Genomic DNA, 26,376 nt, shown 5'->3' with positions numbered 1-26,376 from the left:
CAAAGGTGTGGTGGGTGAGAGGATTCACCAGAGATTGATTAGGGAGCAGAACAGGCCAATCTAGGGAAATACACTGCTGAGGGGAGCAGCGGGCGGGTCAGGAGAGGTCTGCCATGCCATGTGAGTCAGCCCCCTTAAAGGGGATCGAACTCTTGCTTCAGTGTCTTCGGAGAGCTTCATAATGCAGTGATTTAACCCATTGTGCCATCAGGGAGAGCCCGAGTTCCAATTTCTTATAGAATGAAAATATATTTTTACATTGTCTTTCAAGATTCTATTAAAAAAATAACTCTGCCATCCTTTCAGTTTTATTATCTTCCCCTACCTGCCTAAACTCTACATGAAATAATTTCCAAGCAGATGTTATTTCCACCATTTTTCCCTTTGTATTTCTAACATTGAGGCCTCTACCTCATGCTATTCACCCGTCAAACCTAAACCATGCAATAAACCATGATGCTGTCCCTGACAATCCTCACTGTAAGTCATAAATGTCATTAAGTTTAGAGCTGCAAGGACCCTGAACAAGTCCTATACCAGTGAGTCTCACCAGTGGTGACCATATTCTAAGGAGATAGGGTGGCCTTGAGAGCGATATGTCAATCTTATTAAATTCCTTTTGTTTATAGATGTATTTATTTATGCAGATAAGAACTGGGGTGTAGGCCAGATGTTCAGGGGGTAAGAGGATTCACCAGAGACAGAGTGGGGAGCAGAATAGGCAGACTGACTGAAATGCACCGCTGAGGGGAGCATTAAGGGACATGGGAGGGTTCGCTGTGCCATGTGGATTTGGTCCCTGTCTGCAGATCAAACTCATGCTGCAGTGGCTGCTGATAGCTTCATAGTGCTAAGACTTCACCTCCTGTGCTACCAGGAAGGCCCTCTTCAATTCCTTTGTATGCAAAAAATAGGTGCAATAGTCTTTCTGATTCTAGGTGTAAGATTTGGGTTTGTCATTTCTGCCAAACATAATTTTCTCTATATTAAAAAATGAAAGAAATCGTATCAACTTGTATTTCATAGTTACCAAAATTAAGGTAAGAATAATTTTGCACCACAAATATGGACAATTTAGACACCATACTGTGGTAACCACTAGACATATGTAGTGATGAAATTACATTAATTAAAATTTAAAATTGATTTCCTCAGTCTTATTAGTCATATTTTAAGGACTCAGTAGCTTTTGTGACTAGTAGCTACCATACCCAACATTACAAATATAGAACATTTTTTAAACTACATTCATTTCTCTTGGGTGGTGTTTGATAGAATGCCCCAATTTCCTACATTAAGCCCACATAAATTAACTGATGTTGCTTTTGAATTGTATCTTATTTCATAATCCTTGAACATTCTTATGGACACTGTGAGCAAAGGGGTAGTAACAAAATCTTGGTTCTAAGACTCACTGATTAAGTGAAGGAAGCCTGTTTTCTTCCCACACATCTTAAAAATGGGGCTCCCCAATAATGAACAACCATATACCAGAGACATTTTGCGGAGGTGGAGTGGGGAATGGGATCAAAAACGGGGGGCGGGGGAGAGGGAAGTGCACGGGATTATGGTGATGGCACATGGGTGACTTGGTGATGGAAAAAACGTGGGGATTACAATTGAGATGGGGAAAAAATGTACAAAATGATGTAAAAATAAACTGTTATAAAATTAAAAATAATAATAAATAAATAACGGGGCTCCCTGAACCTTATCATGAACCAGCAGCAATCATGGGGATGGACAGAGAGCCAGCCCTGACACCTCTCCTCACCAGGAAAAGGGTCTGAGACCAGCTTTACCCCACTTTAAATACCAAGTGCCTGATAAAGGAGGGCTGAGGTCGGATGCATATGGGTTAGTCATTTAGGAACTTGAACTTATCTAAATATGATACCTCAGAATCTTATTATCTCCAAAGATGGGAGGGTAACAATTTCAGTGGATTCCACAGAGAAAGGTGGTTCAGAAAGAAAGGTGATTGAGACAAAGGCCTGCCTTGAAACAGTGCCTCTTTCCCAGGACAGCCTAGAGATACAGGTCATGCTCTTCTGCTACTTGTTTGATGAACTTAGAACAGGATCCACTGAGGAGGTGGATTGCTGCACTTCTTTGATCCTTGCCTGCCCTCTGATGTTGAACAATCTCTCAGGAACCATCTGATGGAATCCTGTAGTTTCTGTTCCCTATTAAATTATCTCCAGGGTCTCTCTGCCCTTACAAAAGACTTACCCAGAACACTCGATTTCTCTTTTGACATCTGACAGCTTGCTCTAATTTCGCAGCAGTCCACTCTTTCGCACTTTTAAAATTCACCCAAATCCTATATCCAAACTACAATGATTTGATCACTGAATAAAATCCTGTCCCATATGGGATGTATATTAAAACAAGGGCTAGCATTTAAATTGATTTCTATGCTCTTAAATATCTTTCCATGGTAGATGGGTTTTTCAGAATTTACAGTCTCTGGAATTACCACTGCTCTGACACTATGGGCTACAGAACTAATTCTGCCACTAGGTGAGCTACCATTTCCTGACTCAGTTGATATTGGGTCATTCCAGGCTCTCCAAAGTCACTTTATACTCCCATTTGTGCTCAATACAAACAATGGCTTATAATGTTTATGGGCCACTTATAATGTTTCATATTCATTTCAACCCAAATAAGAACACTTCCTTCTACTAACAGACATTCTGTCACTTTCTCAAAGACCATTTTAAGGCTTCCTTTCAAGTAAAAGAATTCCTTAACTGTGTAATCACTGTAGATTTTTGGCTCATCTTAGCTCTTTTTGTTCCATTTACTTCTAATGTATTTGGTTCCACATACTTATAATGTATGCTAATACTTCTCCCTGATTTCTTGAAGTCTGGGACTTAATTATTTAATTGCCCAACTTTTACAAAAATGTCTAAAATGTACTTTCTTAGATAATGAAGTTACAACAGGCAAATAAGATTCTAAACCAAATCTTGAAAAACCCACCATTTATATAGAGTTCAAGTAAAAATATATAATATACTTGTTGATTAATGAACTCTATGATGACTATAACTGTTTATAATTATAACGAATAAAAGGTTTTGGATGTTAAGGTAGTATATAAAATTATATTTTTTAAAAAAGGACTAGTTAAATTTTCAGTAATGCCAAGTATAAGGATCAGCCAGATTTTATTTTTTGGGTGGAAAGGGGAGGGGTAGGTGAGTTTAAAATGAAAGAAAAACATAGAATGGCTACACGGAGAAAAATAACTATGTCATGAATAAATATAACCAGCAGAGGAGGAAGAAAAAGCTAGAGTATAGAATAAAAGTGATCGTTAAAATAGGAAATTGTAATGTAGCATAAATATAGAAAATCATGAAAACATTTGATTCCATTCTGTTTCTGAAGAGGAATTAAGTGATGTGATTAAAAAAACAAGAACATCATTTAATTTCTTGGATTAAGAATGACTAGAAGTTTGGCCCTCCCCAGTGCCCAGCGGGTTAAAGCAGAGCACTAAGAAGCCAAAGAATGACTACAAGTTGCAAGGACAATAGAAAAATTATTACAATCAGTATAACTCAAAGTTCTTTTACAATAAAACAAATGGATACTTGAAAATATACTTTCAAAAATTCTCTCCCATTTGTCTAATTAAAGTCTAACCCAAAGGTATATAAGGGAACTGTCCGTTTAAAAACTGGAATTTCTTGATTTTTTTACCTTTTTGTAGACCAATCCAGTTACGGCAGTTTTAATTTTTGCTGACGTGAGCATGTTAAAACGCTGATATTGCTGAAGGATCAGGGTTTGCAAAAAGACGACAACAAACAGTAGCAAGGCATAACCATAGCCCTTCCAGTCAAGATCTTGATGGTGCTCACAGAAAATGATCATTTGCCTGAATGTCATGTAAACATTACGAAAGGGGAAGAAATATGAAATATCTTAAGTAGTTTAAATGTTTGGATTTAAGTTAACAAAATGTTACACAATCACACGCAAACATTCTTAGCTTTTCTTTTTCTCTGCTTGACTGGTTTAGCATCCATCCCCCTTGATTTTTACTTAAGCATTTTAGAACAAGGCTTAGAACTTGGTTACATTCTGTAAACACTATGTTATCATCTAAATTGAAAAAAAAAAAAACTATTATTCTCACATCCATAATGCAGGCAAATCTTACAGCATTCCCCTATATTCACCAAGGACCTTCCCTGCTCTTTTTTTTTTTTTTTAACATACTTGGATTATCATTACATATGGGAAAATTAAAAAAAAATAATAATAATAAGGGTCTACTCACTTCATTATGAATGGACTCGTAAAAGCCAAGACATCAGCAAACACTTTGAGTAAAGCAACTTGAATCAGGACAAACTTAAAGGTGTTCCACAAGGCACAGAACAGAGATGGTTTCCTTGTTGGAAACTCTTTCTGAAAGGATGGCTTTAATTTACAGAATTAAGGAAAATAAAAACAATGTGAAAACTGGACAGAACTAATATTAGTGTATGCAAATTAGCCATAAAATTAGCAATGCACTCCAGAGATATTAAGGCAATAATAAATGGATTTCTTTATAATTGGAAAATATGACTTATACTATAACTCAATTGGTGTTATTTATAAATGAATATAAATGGGTAAGGAAAGGAAAACAGTTGTATTTCATCACTTTTGTACTTCAACTCTATTTCATTCATATTTTATCTTCAAATTTTCCTTTTGAGAAGTCTAAAGATAAACATGTGTGTTTGTGTGTTTAAACATATATATATATGCACATATATATATATATATATATATAGTGCGTATATACATATATTTTTTTTTTCACCTATGATGGTAAACACAGAGTACCTCTCCCTACCTCATCAACATTGGCCTTGATTACCATATGACTCATTTTGTCCCTTAGACATAATGTTCTGCATTATAGAAATCATCTTTGCCATGTTGGGTGAAAAAGATATATTTTATAAGGGGCAAAAGAAATTAACACTTTTTTTCCCTGAAATTTGAAAGGAAAGGATGTTGAATAATTGAATGACAGATAGTAGCTGCAATAACAACAATTATATTTATGGAAATGGCTTGTAAGTTCACACATTTTGGAGTTCAATAATAATCTCCTTTCTCATATATGGAACAAGTTTTGTCTAGTTTTAGGTAGTAAGTAAGCATTTAGAATTTAATAATTAAGTACCTGTACATTTTGCCTCTCTTGATGCCTTAAAACTTCCTTCCTCCATTGTTTTTCAAAGATGGGACACACAGTATAGGAGGAATCACTTTCATTTAGTTCAAAAAGATCTTCTCTTTCCAAAGGTTTCTTATAGCCTAAAACAATTATTCTAAAAGTAAAAGAACAAAAATTAACAATTCAGCAAAGTCAATAGAGAAAGTAAAAATAACTTTGTATGCATTTATTTCCCATCTTCATTTACAAATTATTTTATTCACCAGGATGCAGTGACTACATTAGGGATTTGAAAAAGCTTAAAACGTTATCCCAAAGTTCAATAATATGCAATAATCTGTTGCTTCTAGAAGGGCTATCTACCATTCAGTTATTCAGTGAGATACTCACTTCACTTATCCATCTCTTAATTGACACACCAACCTACTCAACCTCACCAAAATTTAAAGAACTAAATTTCACAGTAAGGTATACTCTCCAGAACCCACATTTGTTTTTTTAGGCTAGTATCAGAGGGAAAATGGAACCAATCTCTGTAGTTACAACTTCCCCTTTTCCATGGGAACTTTATATATGTTCTGCCACTTGGCTTTACAGATTGACTAAGTAGATTGTTGAATGTGAATAAATACAATAGGCAAGAACAATGAGTGTAAACTAGGACTATCCCAAGCAAAGATGCATTGTTTAATTATACTACAGAAATTGTGTCAGACAATTCCACTTAACTTACAACCGCTCTTTTGTCCCACCAGAATCCTCTAACATGAATCTTAATAGTATTTCAGCTAAAAATCCCTTGAACTCAGCATAATTCATTATCCCAGCTACAGAGCTAGGGATCAGAACTAGTCAAAGCTAGTCCTAGAAATATCATTGCCTATTGCTTGGCATTATTAACTCATTTGTGGCTAAGGATTCGTGCTTTCTCTGAAGATGAGAACCTCCATTTTCAAGCAAAATCACAATATATCAAGAAAAGAAAACACTTTGCTTCCATTTTCTTCCCCCTCCTCCCTGAAGACGTGAAGTTCTAAAATAGAGGAGACATTTTTTGCCACCATGAATGAAAAGCTGAACTATAGTGTTGGGAAATGGTAAAAGAGAAAAAGCCTGAGTCCTTTAATATATTCCTTTTTTTTTAGTCTCATATATATATATGTGTGTGTGACATAAACATATGTGTGTGTGTGTGTGTATTTACATCATTCTTCATTTTGTGCATTTTTTTCATCTCAGTTGTAATCCCTGTGGACTTTCAACCACCTGTTCACCTATGTATTATCACTTTATTCTTGTGCACTCTTCCCACCCAGTTTTGATCCTATTCCCTCCCCGCTCCACCCCCATAAAATGTCTCTGCCCTTTATTATATTTTTTAGCTTACCCCCCCCCAATCTTCTTCCCAACAACAGAAGAAAATATATACCTACTTGTTTAAGGTATTATTGTTTCTTAGTTAGTTCTGTTAACATTATCTGTTACTTTAAGCCACACATTCTCCTAGGGATGTGATTCAGCTATACTCATCTTATGAGCTTGGTGACATGACTTGTTCAGTAAGAAATTAAAGCTACATTTAAAGCCCATCTTCTTAATCAGTAGCTTCAGTTCATTCCACTATAAAGGCTATTAGTCTATAAGTCCAAAAGATCAACCAAAATATTACACTACTCCAAGTTGGGACAGCTTCCATTGTTATTGTTATTGAATAAACTCAATTGAGTAACCCTGGAATGGATTTAAACCCTGTGGTAAACACAGTCTCCACTGGGTTCAATTTTGTTTTCATTACATTATGATATGTCATCCTATCAGTCATATTTAAGAAAAAAGCTTAAATGTAATGAGAAAGGACCTTCACATTTTCATTGGTTCAAATATTCTGGACATTTTCCTGCAGTGCACTTTTAAATACATATTAAACAATAAACTTCTTTCATGTCATATTAAGTCCTTCTATTCCATTCCATAAAATAAATACTCATTTTCAAAATAAGGCGCATTGATTTTCACCAAAGCATTTTTAATAACATTTACTGCATCAGCATTTTTAGTTAGAACTATGCAAAACTCAGCGGTTTTGGTTCATGGGGTAAGTGACCCTTGGCTTTCATGCTGAGTCTCCAAATAATATAGCATCTAAAAGTGACACTTAAGCTGAATTGATTGTGATGCACATGGCTTGGCTGTTTAACTACTGTGACTCTCTTTTCCCAGGTGTGTGCTTTCTCCTCTTCTTGAATACTTTTATCACACAGGCTGGGCTTACATTCACATACAAGAGTCTAGGGAAAGAAACAGTGTTCCTCTAAGTGCATATTAAGGTAGTTTTTTGGGAGGCAACAAAGACCAATAGTTGACTGTCCTGATAGAAGTGTAGCATGCACTCAATCTTAATGACTTGAGGACTTCATTTCTAAAGTCATATATTATTACATGGGTTATTTCTTTTCAAAAGACTTTTACTTCAATGAATTTGATTTTCACAACTCTCTAAAGTAGGCAAAGCAGTATTTAGTTTCCTCTTTTATAAGCAATGTAACAGGAACTCCAGAAACTGGCCACAGGTTTTTAAATGTAACATAAAGCGGTGCTAACTTAATAGACAATATCTTCAAGTATTGTATTTCCCTTCCTTTTTTTTCATTTTTTAAAAATTTAATTTGATTTATGTATGCAAGAACTGGAGTCTAGGCTAGAATTGTGGGGGGTGAGAGGATTCAACAAAGACAGAGTGAGGAGCAGAACAGGTGGATTTACTGAAATACACTGCTGAGGGGAGTAAGTAACAAGTGTGACAGTGGAGGTCTGCTGCATCATGTGGGTCAGCTCCTTAGATGAGGATCAAACTCATGCAGCAGTGCTTGGTGATAGCTTGACAGAGTTGAGACTTCAACCTGTGCCATTGGGGAGGCCCTCCATTCTTCTCTCAGTGTTGTTATCTTGGAACTTTAAGAATATTAACAAGTGTGTGTGAATATTTATCCAATTGATCTTGAGAGTAGCAAATCATTGCAGTTAGCTAGGAAGGTAAGATAAAATGTAAACTGTGTAGATAAGTAATTTTTGAAAACTTGGAAAGTATGGATATAGAGTAGTATTGTCAATTTTATTTCTATCAATCGCCTCAAAGATTTCTGGAAAGGGGTCATTCATTATATGATAGGAAAAGAAAGAAAAAAAGGCTGTCTGAAAAAAGTGTAGGCTGTGGCAAAGTCAGATATAATGAAAATTTTTATTAAGATGTGAGAAAAGGTAGGACAGATTGAATAGTGAATATTTCTTTAAAAATGGTACAACTGTGACCTATAAAAACTTGAGCTAGATCTTTCCAATTGTGTCAAGGGGATTATTCAATGACCATGATTATTATACACTGGTGACAGATTATATTTGCTAATAAAGGCTTCATAATTATTTGATCATCAGAACGCTCTCTACAGCTACTGCCTTAGGAATTAAGATTCATAAGCATATCATTCCTTAATCATTTGTATCATCGGTGTACATTTTAATTGAATTATTCATATAATTATGGAAGCCTGAATTTGGCCTACGAAATAATTTCTGACTTTATTCAGTAGCTCAAAGAACAGATCTGAGAACACAATTAACCACTGTCTGCTATAATTCTTTAATCACCAAATAAGAAATCAATTTGAATTCATGTTAATGACAGTGTCAGATAACATTTTGCTATAAAAAATAGTCCTATCTAGGCCCTCCCTGGTGGCGCAGCGGGTTAAAGCACAGTACTGAGAATCTGAAGCCACTTCCGCATGAGTTCGATTCCCGCCTGCAGCCTGCCCCAGAGGAGACCACATGGCGAGCCAGACCTCTCCTGACCTGCCCGCTGCTCCCCTCAGCAGTGTACTTCGTAGATCTGCCTGTTCTGCTCCCCACTCTGTCTCTGGTGAAGCCTCTCACCGCCCCTGAGCCTCTGGCCTGTACCCCAGTTCTGTATGCACAAATAAATAAATAAATCTTTAAAAAAAAAAAAATAGTCCTATCTAGCTCTGAGATGTTAAACAGAAAATAAATGTGATACTCAACTATTATAGCTTATTGATTTGTTTAATATAGGTACTTCAAGATAGTAAGTCGCCATATTTTTAACTATGCCTTATCTTGCTTCAGTTAACTTAATCCCAGTTCTTTATTTTTGTCCCCTTTAGTGTTTATAATATTTACCAGAAATAATATAAATGTAAATATATAATTTTATATAAATACATATAATTTTAGTTTGACAAAACTAAAAGTACATTTATTTATAAATCATTTTAATTGTATTATTTAAATTTTATGATATCCTGTGATTTAAAAATGATAGTCTGAAATATTTTAAAGGCAGAGCATATGTTATTCCTTCTCCCAATTCATGAATGAAACAGAATTCAGATTTGGAAGACATATCTACTCCTATTTGAAAATTAAAAACTCAAAATCATTTACTGTAAATCACCCACATTTACATAATTCTATCTAACATTTTCTTCTAATGTGAAACAATGTAGCATCCTGGTATAAAATTATTGCCATCTTCTTTAAGTGATTTCGAGATTTATCTAATTTGGTATTGTAATTCAACTTCTGCCTATTTCTTTGATCACCAAGTATACTAAAGTTTTCTACTTAAACTACCTTATAAAAATCACCAATGAGGGCCCTCCCTGGTGACGCAGCTGGTTAAAGCACAGCACTGAGAAGCTAAAGCCACTTCCACATGAGTTCAATCCCCGTCCGGAGGTGACACTGCAGACCTCTCCTGAACCTCCCACTGCTCCCCTCAGTAGTGTACTTCATTGACCTGCCTGTTCTGCTCCCCACACTATCTCTGGTGTCTCCTCTTACTGCCCCTGCACCTCTAGCCTGTACCCCAGTTCTGTATACATAATAATAAAATTATTTTTAAAAAATCACCAATGACCTTTAAGTTGCCAACTTTAATGGAATGTTCAGTTCATATTTTAATTTACTATTTTTCAGTATGTGGCCTTATTGGCTACTTTATATTTTTCCTTTATTTGACAGCCCTTAGTTTTTAATCACATTCTTTCCTTAGCTTTTCTTAAATATTCTGAAAATGTTGAGGATTCTAAATACCTTCTCTGTCTATCCTATTTGACAGGCTCTCTCCGGGGCTGATCACATTCCATATTCACGGCTTCAACTTCTGACATACAGTAACTCCTAAATCCATATTCACAGGTCAGTGGTTTGCATCCCTAAACAGCTGTGTGATATTTTTTGAGGGGATGTTACAGCCATCTCAATTTGAAATTTCCCCAAACTGAACTCACAATTTTTCATCACTCCAGAAGCATACAATTATTGGAAGTAGAAACAGTTTTACTCTACATTTTTCCAATTCCTCAATTTCCTCATATAATCAACTCTCTCTCTTACATAGCTCCTGAGTTTCTTCCTTCCTCTTCATCATTTTTATCTTTACTGTAGTTCAAACTGTACCATTAAATTTCCCTGGATACCCAAAAAATGTGCTAACCATTCTGTCTTCATGCTCTCTCCCTTATACCATAGCCGCAACAAGGAAAATGTAACTTAGTACAAGTAGGATTAAGTCACTTTCCACTTAAAATTCTTCAGTGACTTCTCACTTCCTTTGGGAAACCCTAAAATGCTCTTCCTGACCTGCCCTCCATGGGGAGCTCTTGCCACACCAAATATCATCAGTGTGGCGCTCTGAGCAGATGGTTGTTTGCCCCATATCAAAGGCTACCTGGCTCACTCAGACATTCTTGAAATGCTGGATTAAAACACCAGTTACTTGTGAAAAGTTCCCAGATTAAGCAAGCATGGCTAGGCGGCACTTCTGAAAAGTTGGGTTTATGTATAGACTTCCTTTTGTCTGGGCAACTGCTGGTCTACCTTTAAATCCACTAGCTCTACTACAAATTCTTCTACACTTTGCTCAGTGTTTTCATTTTTTGTTTTTTAAAGATTTATTTATTTATTCATATAGAACTGGGGTACAGGCCAGAGATGCGGAGGGTGAGAGGATTCACCAGAGACAGAGTGGGGAGCAGAACAGGCAGATCGATGAAGTACACTGCTGAGGGGAGCAGCGGGCGGGTCAGGAGAGGTCTGCCACGCCATGTGGTCACCTCCGGGGCAGGCGGGGATCGAACTCATGTGGAAGTGGCTTAAGCTTCTCAGTGCTGTGCTTTAACCCGCTGCGCCACCAGGGAGGGCCAGTCATTTTTTAAAGATTTTTTATGCATTCAATATTTGGGGTACAGACCAGAGGTAAGGGGTAAGAGGATTCTCCAGAGACAGAGTGGGGAGCAGAACAGGCAGATGGCCTGAAATACACAGCTGAGGGGAGCAGCAGGTAAGGCAGAAGAGGTCTGCCACCATGTGAGTCACCTCCCTGGCTGGGATCAAACTCATGCTGCAGTGGTTGCAGACAGCTTCATAGTGCTATGCTTTAACCACTTGTGCTACCAGGGAGGACCCTTTCTCTGTGTTTTTAAAGGTAGTATAGTACAGGACATCTATTACACAATAAACTTTGTTTTAAAAAAGGATTCACCTGTTCTTGACAACATACTGGCAGAACAAATTGGCAGTTTTTCCCAACTGTATGAAGAGACATAAGATGATAAATTTAGTGTTATAATACCAAGTCAGTGTGTTCCTACCTGGGTATCAATATCAGTGAACAATTGAACTTCAGTTTTCTCGCCATATGCCTATCTCACAGGACTTGGAGACGACTTAATGAAATGATATGGATGACGTACATAATGCTATAAACAATGTCTATCTGTCCCTCCCTTGTGCCAGCAGTTATGGATTCTATAAAGTACAGTCATACTGCCTTTATATTACATTAATACTCAAAACAATGGAGCTACTTTGTTATTATTTGTAATTTCTCTTGAGAATTTTTTTTTACAAACTCATGGGGAATTATTCATACACAGGTTCAAAACAGGAGCAGAAAGAGCACATCACTATGTGATGGCATGGGTGAATTGGTGGTGGGAATTCCATGGGGGTTACAACTGAGATGGAAAAGCATACCTTGAACAAAAATGATGTAAAATATATTAAAATAAAAAATATAAAATTATTCCTACATAGATTAAAGGAATAAAATTTGGGAGCCAGTTCCCACTGAATTTTCCTTGGCATGGTGAGCAAACAAATTAGCAAATGTCCTACCTGCTAAACCAGGAATATGTCATCTTACTGAAGAATGAAGCACTTTTCTCTGGACTACATTTCTAAAAAGAAAAAAAATATAACAAGTGGTGTATAAGGAAAATGTCTTTGACTTACACTGGAATACCCTTGTCAGCATTTAGCAAAGTAAATATGAAGTATATATCTTAGTATAGTTCCTGGAATTTTTTAGCGCATGGCTGTTTATACACCATCTGATAGTGTACACATATAAATATACACGTTATAAGTCAGCTGATACATACAAACATATGTGATCTAAATTTAAACATTTTAATTGCACAATTAAAGACTTTTTCTGAATAATTGATTTTAATAGATATTTATTTTACTTCTATACAGGTTCAGATATATACATAATTATATATATTATTTTGGCAGTTCTAACTTTCCATAATTGCCATCAGTTTGGTGAGTTTAGTTGAGGGAAAACTCCCTCAAGAATAATCCTTAATATTTCAAGAATCAGCAACAATTTCTTTGTATTTTAAAATGTAAAAGTGACTAAAATCTCCCATAGTTAATAACTTCTTCATTGATCTCTCTCCACCCCAGTTCTGACTTCATGCTCAAACTCTAAAAGTGTTTAACACATTTTTTAAAATTCTGATCCTAGAAATGATAAGTAAAACAAAATTTCACCTTATAAAGCAAAATATCCTGAAACAAGCATATCATTCAATTCCAAATCTACTGTCTGAGTCACAGCAATATTCTAGTATTAACCCTTGAAGATATATAATATATATATATATATATATATATATATATAAAATTTACCAGAATGGTATCTATCCTCATGGTTATGAGAAGTAAATGCAACAATAAATGTAAAATGTTTATCACACCATTTTCCCAACAATAGCTCAAACACAACTGTGACACTGCCATCAGTATTGTTACTAAACATACTATTTGAAAAGTAAGAGCACATATTATTGGGAAAATTTCTTGAGTATTCTCTATAATTAACCCAAAGTTCACATTCTATGAACTGGGTTCAAATTTCACAGGGAGTTGATAACTTTATAATTTACCACTAACAAGGATCACATATATATCTAAAACAGATACTTCTACAGCAGATTAGACTTGACTACAACTCCTTTGCAGCTTTGCCCACCAAAAAGTAGAATCTATTTTGTACCTCCTGAATCTAGACCAGTGCTGATTCTTGTTTTGTTCATAAAAATGCAATAGGGGGCCCTCCCTGGTGGCGCAGCACTAAGAAGCTAAACCCACTTCCGCATGAGTTCGATCCCTGCCTGCCCCGGAGGTGACCCACATGGCGTGGTAGACCTCTCCTGACCCGCCCGCTGCTCCCCCCAGCAGTGTACTTCGTCGATCTGCCTGTTCTGCTCCCCACTCTGCCTCTGGTGAAGCCTCTTACCACTCCTGCGACTCTGGCCTGTACGCCAGCTCTGTATTCATAAATAAATAAATCTTAAAAAAAATGCAATAGGGATGCCACTGAGAGTTTTAGGTCTAAGCCCTCCAGAAATCTGATATGTTTGGAATTCTGAGAATATCATGTCTGAGCCTGAGCGGGCCTCCAGGAGGATGAGAGAGCATGTGGGAGAAAATCAAGGTATTCATCTGACAGCCTGCTCTATTACCCAGAATGAGTAAATTTGTTCTAGATAATCAAGGTCCCCCTCTCCCCCCAACCCCTGCTCCAGCTGATTGCAGAAACCCAGCCAAGCTGACCCAAATCAACAAAGGGTCTAGCAGGATCAGTAGCTAATGAAAAAGATTGTTGCTTCACCAAGTGGTGAAAAAGCTGTTCTGCAAATAGTGTTGCAAAGCTACTTCTGCAGAACAAGGACTCGAGGTTTGACTTACCATTGCCTCTAGGGTAAAAACCCTCCTTAGATACGGGCCTGTGGACCTGGCATAATCCTGGATTTATCACAGTCAATGTCTCTCAAAGAAATACTTATCTTAGTAAACACCTTTCAGAAGAAAGAGTCAGCAGGTAAAATACCTGGTGAAGATAATTTATCTTTACAAAAGCGCATCTTTACAAGAATACATAAATGATTTCTCAATGACTGGGTAATTACAGAATTCATTGTAACGGCCTCACTACTTTTATTATTTCTAAATTGATGTAGAGCAATTTATGTGTAAAAGGAACTGATAATTCTGAGATATTTTTCAATATTCTAATCTATTCCCACCTCAACATCTCAATCCTTATCCCATATCTCAATCCTTCTAACTCACCTATTTTCAATCTGATAACACTTGTATTCTTCAGAGCAAATTGAAGCCCATGGCAGGCTTTCATTTTACTTGCCATTTTATTATCTTTTATACTTTATGCCATTGGACAACCTACCTTACCATTGCTTACTTAAGGGTATTTGAATGGAGGGAGGCCTGTTTTTTCTGGGTTATAGTGGAAGAACAGAGAGAATTAAGACTATAAAACTATGTGTAGCCAGCATCTAGGATGTAGTGAAATGCGTTGCTCTCAGTCTTGAGTATTAATTTGAACATAGCCTCATGCTTTTTATGACTGCTACCTTTAGTAACATCTTTTAATTCCTAACTTCAAGAGCTTCCAATTTGGGTTTTAGACAAAGGTTCTAGGAATAGTGGAGGAAGTTATAAAAAAGTAGAAATACTGGTTCATCATGGAGGAAAACACCTACAAGTAAAAAGAACTTAATCATCACTTATTTTGTGCCAGTTCTGACTATATTATCTCACTAATCATATATGTGGTGGAGCCATTTTAGCACACACACTAAGATGAGAAAATCAAGCGCCAGCATTTTAGAAACTGCCCAAAACCCCCCAACTAAAATGTATGAAAGACTGAAACCAATTCAGTTAGTCATTCTACCCTCCAGTCCGGATTCCACACTCTTCAGTTCTACCTGTTTGAAGCTGTTTACTGTTAGAGAGCATTTTATACTTGCCACTTCCTATTACTTCACTTCTAGCTTGTTCTTACTTGTGCTTTAATCCTATTCAGGATTCACTTCATTTGGTAATTTGTCTCTTTCCACCCAGACCTCCAAAGCTTAGATTCTTTTACTCTGTCACCACAGTATTGTCAACATACCCTAGGGGATTTAAGGGTCACTTGGATCTTCCCTCATTGAATTTATCTGCTCCTCACCCTCCCATCTAATCATTTGCTGACAAGTGTTTCTCTCCTGCTAGACTTAGTTCTTCTAGAAGACAGACCTATATTTGATTTACCTTTGTAGTTACAGTTTTCGCCTTGAATCTAGCCCATAATAAACATAGTTTCGATGAATAAGTGAATGGATAGATGAATGCCAACAACAAAAAAACATTTAAAAATATTCTATTCATAGGTCACCATGCCAGTCTTTGAAACTCAATCAGAAAGTCATATTCTTATCTTATAGATTAGGTAGATATTTTTATCTGAGATCTAATAGAGCAATAGTATAAAGTACTAGTAATGAATTATTACATGATTTTCAATATGCTTTAAAATCATCAACTTTTTGAAAAGATTGGAATCATAGATGTAACAGATAGAAAATGCAATTAAAATGAATACTTTCAATCTTGTCTAAATAGATTCCTTACCCCTAAAGCGATCTAGGTTATATAAAAGTCTAGGAAATAAATATGTTCAAATCTTCAAGAAAGAGTAAAGAGGAAGAGTGGAGAAGAAATGGTCTGAATTTATAACTTGTACTCCGCAACACTGTAGCATTAGATAAACCCTGCAGTTCCACCGGTGATATTAAACTAGTTTGCCCAAGTGAGCCCACCACCTCAATTTGAAATGATAATGGTAAATAAAATAAAAGTAAAATATGTGTATAGTCCTGAAAGGGCCCTTCCACACTTCTCAAAAAGATTGGTTCAGCCCTATATCTTACAGTTTAAAAAAAAAAAGAGTACTTTATATATGTGTATGTATGTATGTGTGAGTATATATATATATATATAAAACTATAATTTTGAATTTTCAAATTTCATTTTCTATATGACCAGAAGAATAGTTGTCCTGCTTATTTGACATATGCTTTACATACTATGGAAGCCCAGGGATAGAACAAGGTCTCCTGAATCTGATACTTTTTCCTATTGTAGAGCCCCAGGATTGTATAGTAATAGGTTAAAGTAATGGCACTTTTATGAAGAATATTGTTCCTAATATACAAAAGCAGGGTTCTCTTCCTTGGACCACTGCCTGAGCACATGACTTTTGTTGTGAAGGAAACACGTGACACCGTGGGGGGACAGAAAGGCAGGTTAAATGCCTGAAAATTCAGTCCTTACAGGCCCAATTCTATAACGCATTCTTCATCCTGAGGGTCTCCTATGGCTTTAGAGGTCTGGACCACTGCTTGTGGAATTTCTTCCCAACCTCTGCCCCTCCACTGATTCTCCTCTCAAATGTCTGGTTCTCTTTACTGGGATTAACCCATCCCTGTAAACAAAACACCTCCTTCCTCCAGCAAACAACCTGAGGATCGTGATGGCCCAGGTTTCACACTGCTGGAGACAGCTCTCTGCTGTCTCACGCGCGCGCGTGCGTGTGTGTGTTTGCGCGAGCGTGTGTGTGCCTGTAAGTGTATGTGCGCGCGCTTGCGCGATTACTACCAAAAGACATCAGTTTCACTTCAGGGTCTGAAGTCAGTTTTCTCTGCTCGCCTTTTCTCCTCCCAGAGTGGCCCCAAAACAGCCCCGCCTCTGCCCCCAGGACCAATGAGCTTTACCTGCGCCTCGGGCCCCTCCGGGACGCGCTTGTAGGAGCGGTAGATACCCCATCTCAGCAGTTTGGAAAACATGGTCCGCGCAGGTGCTGGGCAACCAGAGGCGGAGAGGTGGGGAGACCTGTCACCTCTCTCGGCTCCGAGTCTCAGACTGGCCCCTGCAAAGTGGTTGAAAGCGCGTGCCCAGCGCCCGCCGCGGCGGCTACCACCCACTTCTCCACCAGCCCTTCCTGCAGGCGAGCAGGGCTGCGGGAGGAGGGAGGCGGGAAGAGGAGCTGAGTGGGAGGAGTGCCGGGACCGACAAGAAGAGGAGGGGCCTGCTGCGGAATCTCGGGATCCGTGCCATTTGATTAGTTTGTTTTTGACTCATTTATTTATTTATTTAAGATCTATTTTATTTGTACATACAGCACTGGGGTACAGGCCAGAGGCTCAGGGGCGGTGAGAGGATTCACCAGAGACAGAGTGGGGAGCACAACAGGCAGATCTACGAAGTACACTGCTGAGGGGAGCAGAGCGCCGGTCAGAAGTGGTCTGGTGGGTCACCTCAGGGGTGGGCGGGGATCGAACTCTTGCTGCAGTGGCTTTAGCTTCTTAGTGCTGTGCTTTAACCCGCTGCGCCACCAGGCAGGGCCCAGTCATTCATTCTTAACTCAGTTTTTAGGGTTTTTTTTTTTAATAGAAAATCTCTCTTTCAATGAAAATCTCCAACTTGATTTTTCATCCTTGTTATGGCGACATTTATCTGTTTGCACATAGCTATCGCCTAGAAATACTATCAAGGTCAATAGTTATCAGAATTTTGCAGAACAAATTTACTTCAGTGGCTTGAAACTTTGGAAAATTATATACTTCTCTTGGTAACAGAAAATTGTAACAATATAATTAATCTTAATTTACTTAGCAAATTAATTATAAAACAATTTTTTTAAAACCATAGTAACTAGGAGTGTAAAAAAAATTGTGATATTTGACATACACAAGTGATTGTAAAAGTTAAATTGCCATTTTGACTTCTAAATGAATATTAGCAAATCATACCCCTTGTTTAAAGAAGTTTTGGTGTAAGCACACTTCACCTTAAGGATGATCTGTTGATCCATGAATCTATCATGGGTCTGAAATATTTTGTTTTGATCTACTTAGAATCTGAAACAGCAAGAGGGGATCATTTTAGGACTTCTGAATAGCAGAATTAAGGAGTAATGTGTTAATCTTACCAGAGTAAACATTCTTTCAGGACCAAGGAATATTCTGTCTTCTGTTTAAACCTAATATTAGAGATAGATGGAATGAAGTGTGAATTAGAAAAAAAGGTCAGCTTCCTGGAGAACTGATTTGCAAGATAATACCTACAAAGGTGTTGGCCTGCCCAAACCTGCCAACTTTTGTATAAGGATTAGACCAAATGATACCTTATGGGGATTAAAGTCCTGGGAAATGTTTAGAACATTTTTTTTTCCCACTGTTTTAATTTTTTGCATTGTTGATCATTTCTATACAGTGTTTGACTTCTCCCCTCAGGTGGAAGGGATACAGAGTCACTCAGAGGACACATTTTATTTCACTTTCTTCCTTCTTTAAACCATATTTGTTGACCTTATACAAAGAGGACATTTTATAATATGTTCTTCTTTGAAATATACCTATCTGTGAAGAACAAAGTTCTCACCTCTGGACTGAGAAACTTGCATTAATTTTTCCAGAATGTTCCACAAACTCATGTGCCAGTTTAAATACATTTGCTCAGCAGCCTAAGAAGGAGACCCTCACCCCAACTGCAGAAAAGGCAAGATCTTGCTATAGAGGTCACCCCTTGCTTTTTTCAAAGGTCGTTGCAATGAAGGAACTTTGAACCTGTGCCATACCTATAGGAAGCCAGGAAGTAGAGACCTAAAAATAGTGTAGGCTCTAAACTGATCATTTGTCTTCTCTCTCTTGGAATCAGTCTTCTCCACAAAGGCTTGTTCTAGTAACTGGAAGTAAAAAGATTTCCACCAATACTCAGTTCTATTATGACACCTAGCTCTTTGGTGGGAGGAAAGAAGGCTCCTGAAGTTACTGAGTAGAAGACTTCCTGGGTGTCAGATATCTGCAATAATGGAGTGTCTCCAATCTCCCAAAGGGATTAGGAGAAAATATACCTGTGGACCCCACAAAAATTGCATTTTATTATTGTCTTTCTTCATTTTGAAGGATTTGCAATATAGTGCTAGCAAGAAGAGGTAAGGGTTTGTGTGTGTGTGTGTGTGTGTGTGTTATTATTATTTTTTTTTAATAAAAAATAACTATGTACCATTGCTTCGGTACATAGTTAAGGGTAGCAGTGAAATAAATGATCTCATTTTCTTAGGGAACAGAAAGTATAAAATAAAATGACCTTGACATAAACAAAACCTTACCACAAAGTTAGCATTCTGACTCACCAAATTCTCATGCTGGTTGGATTGTGAGATAATTATTTCCCTCTTGCAGCAAAAAGAAAATCATGGAGAGGTGGAATAAAAGGCATATGGATTTAATGGTAGAAGGAGCTTATTTTATGTCAAAGTATTCAGTGGTTTGGACTGTTGGGAAAATCCATAAGGACTTATGTCCTTTCAGGGATCCTAGTCTGTTTTATAAGTTCTGCAGCAGAGGAAAGCCTATAGACTGGAGCTACAATCTCAGGCTGATAAGAATAAAGACTGAAAGAAAGAACTTCCTGTTTCCAATAGTTAGCAGGACATCTCCTGGTCTCTGTGGCAGAGGAAAGAAATTTCTTTCCTTCAAGAAGATTTCAGGCTGTGTCTTTTTAGTTACTAGGTGACAAAGTAGATTTTTTGTTACTATTCTTGTTAACTTTGGTATGAAAATTTGAATTAGCAATAATACTATTCTGTTCATGGAACACTGGTTTTTTGCAGGGTCATTTTTATTTTATTTTGTCTTATTTGCTTTCCCCAATGACGTACCTACTTTTCCCCACCAAAAATTATTATCTGAAGTTACAAATTAGTATCTTTTCCATCCAAATTCTTTACATTTATTGAAATACTTCTTTAACTTGAAAGCTACATGGCACTACTTTATATGCTTTTAAAATTTATAAAACAGTAATATGTTATAAAGTCCTCTGAATATAATTCCCTTTCTCCTCCCATAATTTTGTACTTCAATATTTTTTATAAGCACATAGCCTTGTGTGTCTATGCAATACCCACCCTGATTGCTGCAAAATGTTTTGTTCTATACAAATATAACTTACAGGAACTCCAGTGTCATAAAGCACACAGATTCTAAGATAAGATTGTGGGTTCAAGTCTTGTTCCAATATTTAACAGCAATTAATTAACTCTCAGGGCTTACTTTTCTATGAAATGTAAACAGTGGCGGATGCTTTCTTCATAGGTTTATTATATGTTTCAATTACTTAACAGGTAAAGCACTTAGTACAGCTAGGATTATATGTAAGGATTATATGTTTCAATTACTTAACAGGTAAAGCACTTAGTACAGCTAGTGCACATGATATATATCACATGGTTGTTATGATGATTATTACTTATCTAGTTACCCAGTTACTAACATGCACACTATTTCCAACTCCTTTTCCTCAAATCAGTGCTATGAAGAATCTGGTAAACTAGGATTCTCAAACTCTTTGGACTGAGGAGCTCTTTACAAAAGTCAAAATTAGGGCCCTCCCTGGTGGCGCAGCAGGTTAAAGCACAGCACTAAGAAGCTAAAGCCACTTCCGCATGAGTTCGATTCCCGCCTGCCCTGGAGGAGATCCACATGGCCAGGCAGACCTCTCCAGACCCGCCCGCTGCTCCCCTCAGTAGTGTACTTCGTAGATCTTCCTGTTCTTCTCCCCACTCTGTCTCTGGTGAATCCTTTCAACCTCCGCATCTCTAGCCTGTACCCCAGTTCCATATGAATAAATAAATCTTTAAAAAAAAAGGTCAAAATTAGGGCTCTCCCTAGTGGCACAACGGGTTAAAGGCACCACATTATGAAGCTCTCCTAAGCCACTGCAGTACGAGTTCAATCCCTGGCCAGGGAGCTGACCCACATGGTGTGGCAGACCTCTCCTGACCCGCCTGCTGCTCACCTCAGCAGTGTACTTCATAAATCTGCCTATTCTGCCCCCACTCTCTGTGGTGAATCCTCTCACTAACCATACCTCTGGCCTATACCCCACATCTGTAAGCATAAAATAAATAAATCTTTTTAAAAAATCAAAATTAAAGAGTAGTTTTTGCTATGTGGAACATGTCTACTGATATTTACCATATTCAAAATTAAAATTAAAGACTTAAAAATAACGGGGTTGGAAAATTTAAGTATATATATTCCCTCATAATTATTTAAATAAAGCCATTACGCTGCCCTGGTGGAGCGAGGGGTTATGTCTTAGCACTAAGAAGCTATCAGCAGCCATTGCAGCATGAGTTCAGTCCCCAGCCAGGGAGCTACCTTCAAAGTCAGGGAGTTTCTTCTAAGTTAGTTGCAACATGGAAGCTGAAACCCTGCCAGTAAACCTTTTCTACTCAATTAAATTAAAATTCTTTGGGTTTTCTTGCTTTCTGAATGGGTGTTTTCTTAATGCTTACCTAATTTTGTACCATCATTTATTGTCTTTCAGAATGTATTTGTTCCCTGAATTATGAATATTTTCCAAATGTTTGTGTATATTATAACATATAAAATAATACTTATTGCTATCACCATCATTCCTTTGGAAAATTCTTTAAGCATTGGGAAGCTTTTCAGTGCATGGTGACAGATACTAGTATTCTAAAAATATAATATTCTCTGAAAAACTTAAATATTTCATTGGCAACAGGCTCTCAGTTGCATCTGCTGAACTGACAGAACCACTTTATTTCTCCTGGCCAGCACCTCTCTGACTCCTACTTTGCCAGTGACCTAGCACAGGAGGGCTGGTAAAAGAGAAAGGTGGGGTTGAAGCAGAGGCTTGAGTATGAGCGAGCAGAAGATTAATCTCAATTTACATTTGCTAACTGTCTGAAGCTAGGCAAATTATTTAGCTTCTAGTTTCATAGCTTCAGTTTCCTCCATCTAATTTTGACCTTACAGAACATCAAAAGTACTGAGCTGGAAACTGAATAAATTTTTGTGCACAGAATGCATGCTATTGTAGGTACCCAATGATATTACAATGGCTGTTATACTGAAAGCCATATCTAAAAGTCTAAAGGTTAGGGCCTAGCAGATATGTGAAACACAGCTTGTAAACATAATTATGAGGCTGTCTTCCCAGATCTGCCTACTGATATGGAACCTGCTTATTGATACGGAAACAGAAGTAATAAAAGGAATGATTGGAGTTATTCAACACAGAAGATCTTTGAAACATTAAAAAGACCCTAAAATTTAGAGTCTTAAAAAGACACAAAAATTTTAGAGGGACACTGAGGCATCTAGGTTGGATAGGGAACAGGAGAACTTAACAGTTCTCTTTAAATAGTCAATCACCCTATCTTAAATATGCCCTTGGACAGTCAGACCAAACAGCATTCCACTGACTGTTAACAGAGTACTGCCTGTTGAAGGTGAACTTGACATTGCTTTACTGGACATAAAGGCTCTTCTTTTTTTTTTTTTTTAAGATTTATTTATTTATGCATACAAGGACTTGGGTACACGTCAGAGGTGTGGGGGATGAGAGGATTCACCAGAGACAGAGTGTGGAGCAGAACAGGCAGATCTACTGAAATACACAGCTGAGGGGAGCAGCAAGAGGGTCAGAAGAGGGAGCAGCACCATGTGGGTCAGCTCCCTGGCCAGGAATTGAACTCATGCTGCAGTACAGTCGATGGCTTCATCATGTTGCACTTTAACCCATTGTGCCACCAGGGAGGGCCCGGCATTGAGATTCTTCAGGGAAATCCACATCTAGGTCTGTTACTGGAGATTGAGAGCTCTGTTGTCTAATGCACAATGCTGTCATGTTTTCCCCACCAGAAAGCTCAGTGAATCATTTCAAACTTCCACACCAGTCACAATAATGATTTATAGCAGCAAAACCATGTGTTGATTTGCACAGGGAGAATCTAACATTTTTCATGCTAAAATGCCTTAGTTTATTTCTATTAAGTGTACACAGGCTTTCTGCTATTGAGCTCAGACCTCAGGATTTTACAGTGCAGGGAAGATTTTTATCTGCAGGTTCCTCCTAGGATTGCAGCTGTTAGTAAATGGAGTTAGAGTAACATTATACGAAGTAGCGAAGTCATTTACTATTCCATTTTCTTTTTGCCCTTTACCCATTCCATCAAATCCATTATCCCTACTTCTAGCGACCACCAATCTTCTCTCTGTATATAAAAGCTTGATTTTTAGATTCTATGCATAATTAAGATTAGGACATATTTTTCTTTATCTGATTTATCTCACATAAGATAATGCCCTCAAGTTCGATTCATGTAGTCATTCATTTATACATATATATTTGTAATGATACATGTCACATACCCTTTTTTAAAAGATTTATTTATTTATTTATTTATGCATACAGAACTGTGGTACAGGTACGGTGAGAGGGTTCACCAGAGACAGAGTGGGGAGCAGAACAGGCAGAATGATGAAGAACACTGCCTAGGGGAGCAGCGAGCGAAACAGGAAAGGTCTGCCACGCCATGTGGGTCACTCCACGGGTGGGGGATGAAACTGGCACTGTGGTCAGCTTGCAGTGCTGTGCTTTAACCCACTGCACCATCAGGGAGGGCCCTATATACATATTCTTTATCCATTTATTTAGAAACATTTGAGAGCTACAAAGACTGCTCATATTACTACAAAAATTATACAATTATTTGTGATTTTTGTTATGACCCCAAAAGTTGTATGCATATGAGTTAGCAAAAAACAGAAACAAAAACACATATTTTCTAAAGTATGTCTTAATTCCTCACTGCATTTTTTTCTAAATGGTCTTTATTTAATCAGTTTGGCAGGCATTAATTAACCACCTCTTTGTGCCCAGCATTATGGCAAGTGCTAGAAACCTACCCTGTCATTTTGTCTTTATTGGATCACCTGTATCCCACTAAACCAAGGAATAGGCCTATAAGTAACAAACAAACCAGGGGCACTCCTTGGTGGTGCAGCAGGTTAAGATGCAGCACTGCAAGCTGGCAGCAGACACCTCAGTGTGAGTTCAATCCCTGGCTTCCCTGAGGTGATCCCACAGCACAGCAGACCTCTCCTGTCTCATCCACTGCTCCCCTGGGTGGTGTAATTCGTCAGTCTACCTGTTATGCTCCCCACTCTGTCTGGTGAGTCCTCTCACTGCCCCTGCACCTCTGGCTTGTATCCCGGTTCTGTATGCATAAATAAATAAATCTTTAAAAAAATAAATAAACAAATGTCAAAAATATAAGACTATAAAGAAAATGAACAAGATGCAGTATTAGTGAATAAGGAGTCAACATGTGTACCACTATCCGGATTAATTGGAGTAGACTCCAGATTATATAACATGAAGAGAAAACTATAACCAGACAAGAAAATACCTGAAAGAGAACTATTTCAGGTAGGACAATACTGGGGGTAGAAATATAGGCATTTCTTTTTGTATTTGTTTTTCCCTATTTTTGGTGAAACAAATGACTGCCCACGCCCACAAATCTGCCCACTTTTGTTGTTAAAACTACAGCAGAACTGTATTCTTGTTTTTTTCATCTATCGTCCCTCACCATGATCTGCATGGTTATTTGGTTTCCATAGGGACATATAAGGGGTAAAGTCCACATTTAACTTATGTAAAAAATTTTGGTCACATGATATCCCATGTCTGTGTATGTCCTCTGACTATGTGTTCCACATATAACACATATCAAATACATTGAATAACATGTAGAATGCTAGATCAGAGACATGAAGATTTAAGATCAAAATTTAATAATTAATATTTACAATGTATTTATTATGTGTCAGAGGTTGCATTAAGCTATTTACATTTACTATCTAATTAAGTCCACACAACCAAACTCAGATTTGAAAACTCATGTAAGTTAGACTTGCATGCAAAAAAGTTTTAGAAATGTTTTAATGAAGTTAGTTTCTATTTCGTTTATGTAGGTAAACAATGGTATAATTAAAGCTTTGTCTCAAGTCTAGAAAAACACTCTAAATAATCATAAATTAACACATTTAGATAAGAAAATTTCATAATGTAATCGTTAGCTGTTTTTAAACTTATGATCTATGAAATAATGGTGAAAGTCTGTACAATTATTAAAGTCCAATGAATTACAATGTTGTAAAGCAGCAGATGGTGCAATTCAGTCAAGGATTAAGATTTGCAATGTCACCTCAAAAAAGTCATTTAGAAACACTTAAATGGCTCGCAATGAAAACAATAAAATGGAAAAAGAGGTCATAATAGGTTGTGTACAGTTTCTTCTTCTTTTCCTGAATTATTCCCTCCTTGGCCAATATTCTTCTATTAGAAGTGCCATCAATCTTTAACTATTAAGAAAAGGTGGTGGTTATGACACAATAATGTAGTCGTTATCTTCCTATTAACATTAACAAGATGAATTTATGAGCTATAGAAGAAAAAGCTTTATTAATTTGGCTTTTAAAATGACACATTAATGAAGAGTGAGAAGTCAGAAAAGATTTAGATTCTACAATGACTAACAATAATGTGATGATCTAGCCTTAATCATAGATTACTACAAAAATTTAGATAGTTTCTCCCACAATGATTTATTGACTGGCAGTGAATGTAAGAATTAAAGAATTATCTCCCCAAAATATGCAAAATGAAATAGAAAGTTAAACTTTATATTATTTAGTATATTAAATGATCTTTGTAATAGATCATTTTAAACTACTTAAAGTTCACATTATTTTAAATGTCAAATATACTTATACTCACACTGGTAAATATACTTATACTCACACTGGTAAATAGTAATGAATTGAGCAAAGTACCCAAATTCATTATCTCCTAATTTTATAAATTAAAAAATCATACAGAAAGAGAAAATCTTGTGAAAAGGGAAAAAAAAATCAACTATACTTTATTCTCCATGATGGCAACTGCTATTCCTTAAATCTCTTTAAGTACAATTATTATACTTAAAAATGCTTTTATCAGGAGTACATTTATACTTTTCCTTTTTCAAATAACAACAACAACAACAACAAAAATCTCTGCTAAATTTCCTCCACTGGTCTTTTAAAATAGCTACCTAATAATATTTAAATTAATGAAGTATAACAGTGTTTCTTCAA

At 37.0% G+C, this 26,376-nt stretch overlaps 2 protein-coding genes across 2 annotated transcripts in view; both read right to left on the bottom strand.

Annotated features, from left to right (window-relative positions):
- The window catches only part of LOC101619271 (canalicular multispecific organic anion transporter 1-like), a 60,521-nt gene extending 56,615 nt beyond the window's left edge, over positions 1 to 3,906 (bottom strand). Inside the window, exon 1 of the mRNA XM_012730652.1 lies at positions 3,718 to 3,906. Coding sequence (XP_012586106.1) covers positions 3,718 to 3,906 — 189 coding nt within the window. The remainder of the gene's footprint in view (positions 1 to 3,717) is intronic.
- A 390-nt stretch (positions 3,907 to 4,296) lies between these two features.
- Positions 4,297 to 17,319, bottom strand: LOC105853169 (putative ATP-binding cassette sub-family C member 13). The gene is made up of 4 exons (XM_012729534.1): positions 17,128 to 17,319; positions 12,392 to 12,453; positions 5,204 to 5,351; positions 4,297 to 4,443 (listed from the first exon to the last, which is right to left on the bottom strand). Exons 1-4 carry the CDS (start codon positions 17,197 to 17,199, stop codon positions 4,297 to 4,299), a joined length of 429 nt encoding a protein of 142 aa, XP_012584988.1. The 5' UTR covers positions 17,200 to 17,319.
- Between the last annotated feature and the right edge of the window lie 9,057 nt (positions 17,320 to 26,376).

The sequence above is a fragment of the Condylura cristata genome, unplaced genomic scaffold (genome assembly GCF_000260355.1).
Source record: "Condylura cristata isolate star-nosed mole 26May11 unplaced genomic scaffold, ConCri1.0 scaffold00003, whole genome shotgun sequence".
NCBI lineage: Eukaryota > Metazoa > Chordata > Mammalia > Eulipotyphla > Talpidae > Condylura > Condylura cristata.
The sequence above is the reverse complement of the archived record's forward strand: the minus strand, read 5'-3'. Positions and strand labels throughout refer to the sequence as shown.

What these genes read in the sequence shown, in the direction of transcription:
- LOC105853169 (XM_012729534.1), bottom strand. Translation starts at nt 17,199, where the DNA reads ATGTTTTCCAAACTGCTGAGATGGGGTATCTACCGCTCCTACAAGCGC. An exon ending in CGGAGGGGCCCGAGGCGCAG is followed by an intron (nt 12,454 to 17,127) that starts GTAAAGCTCATT and finishes TTTTCTTTTTAG; the next exon opens with AAATGTAGTCCAGAGAAAAG. An exon ending in AAGAGAGGCAAAATGTACAG is followed by an intron (nt 4,444 to 5,203) that starts GTACTTAATTAT and finishes TGTAAATTAAAG; the next exon opens with CCATCCTTTCAGAAAGAGTT.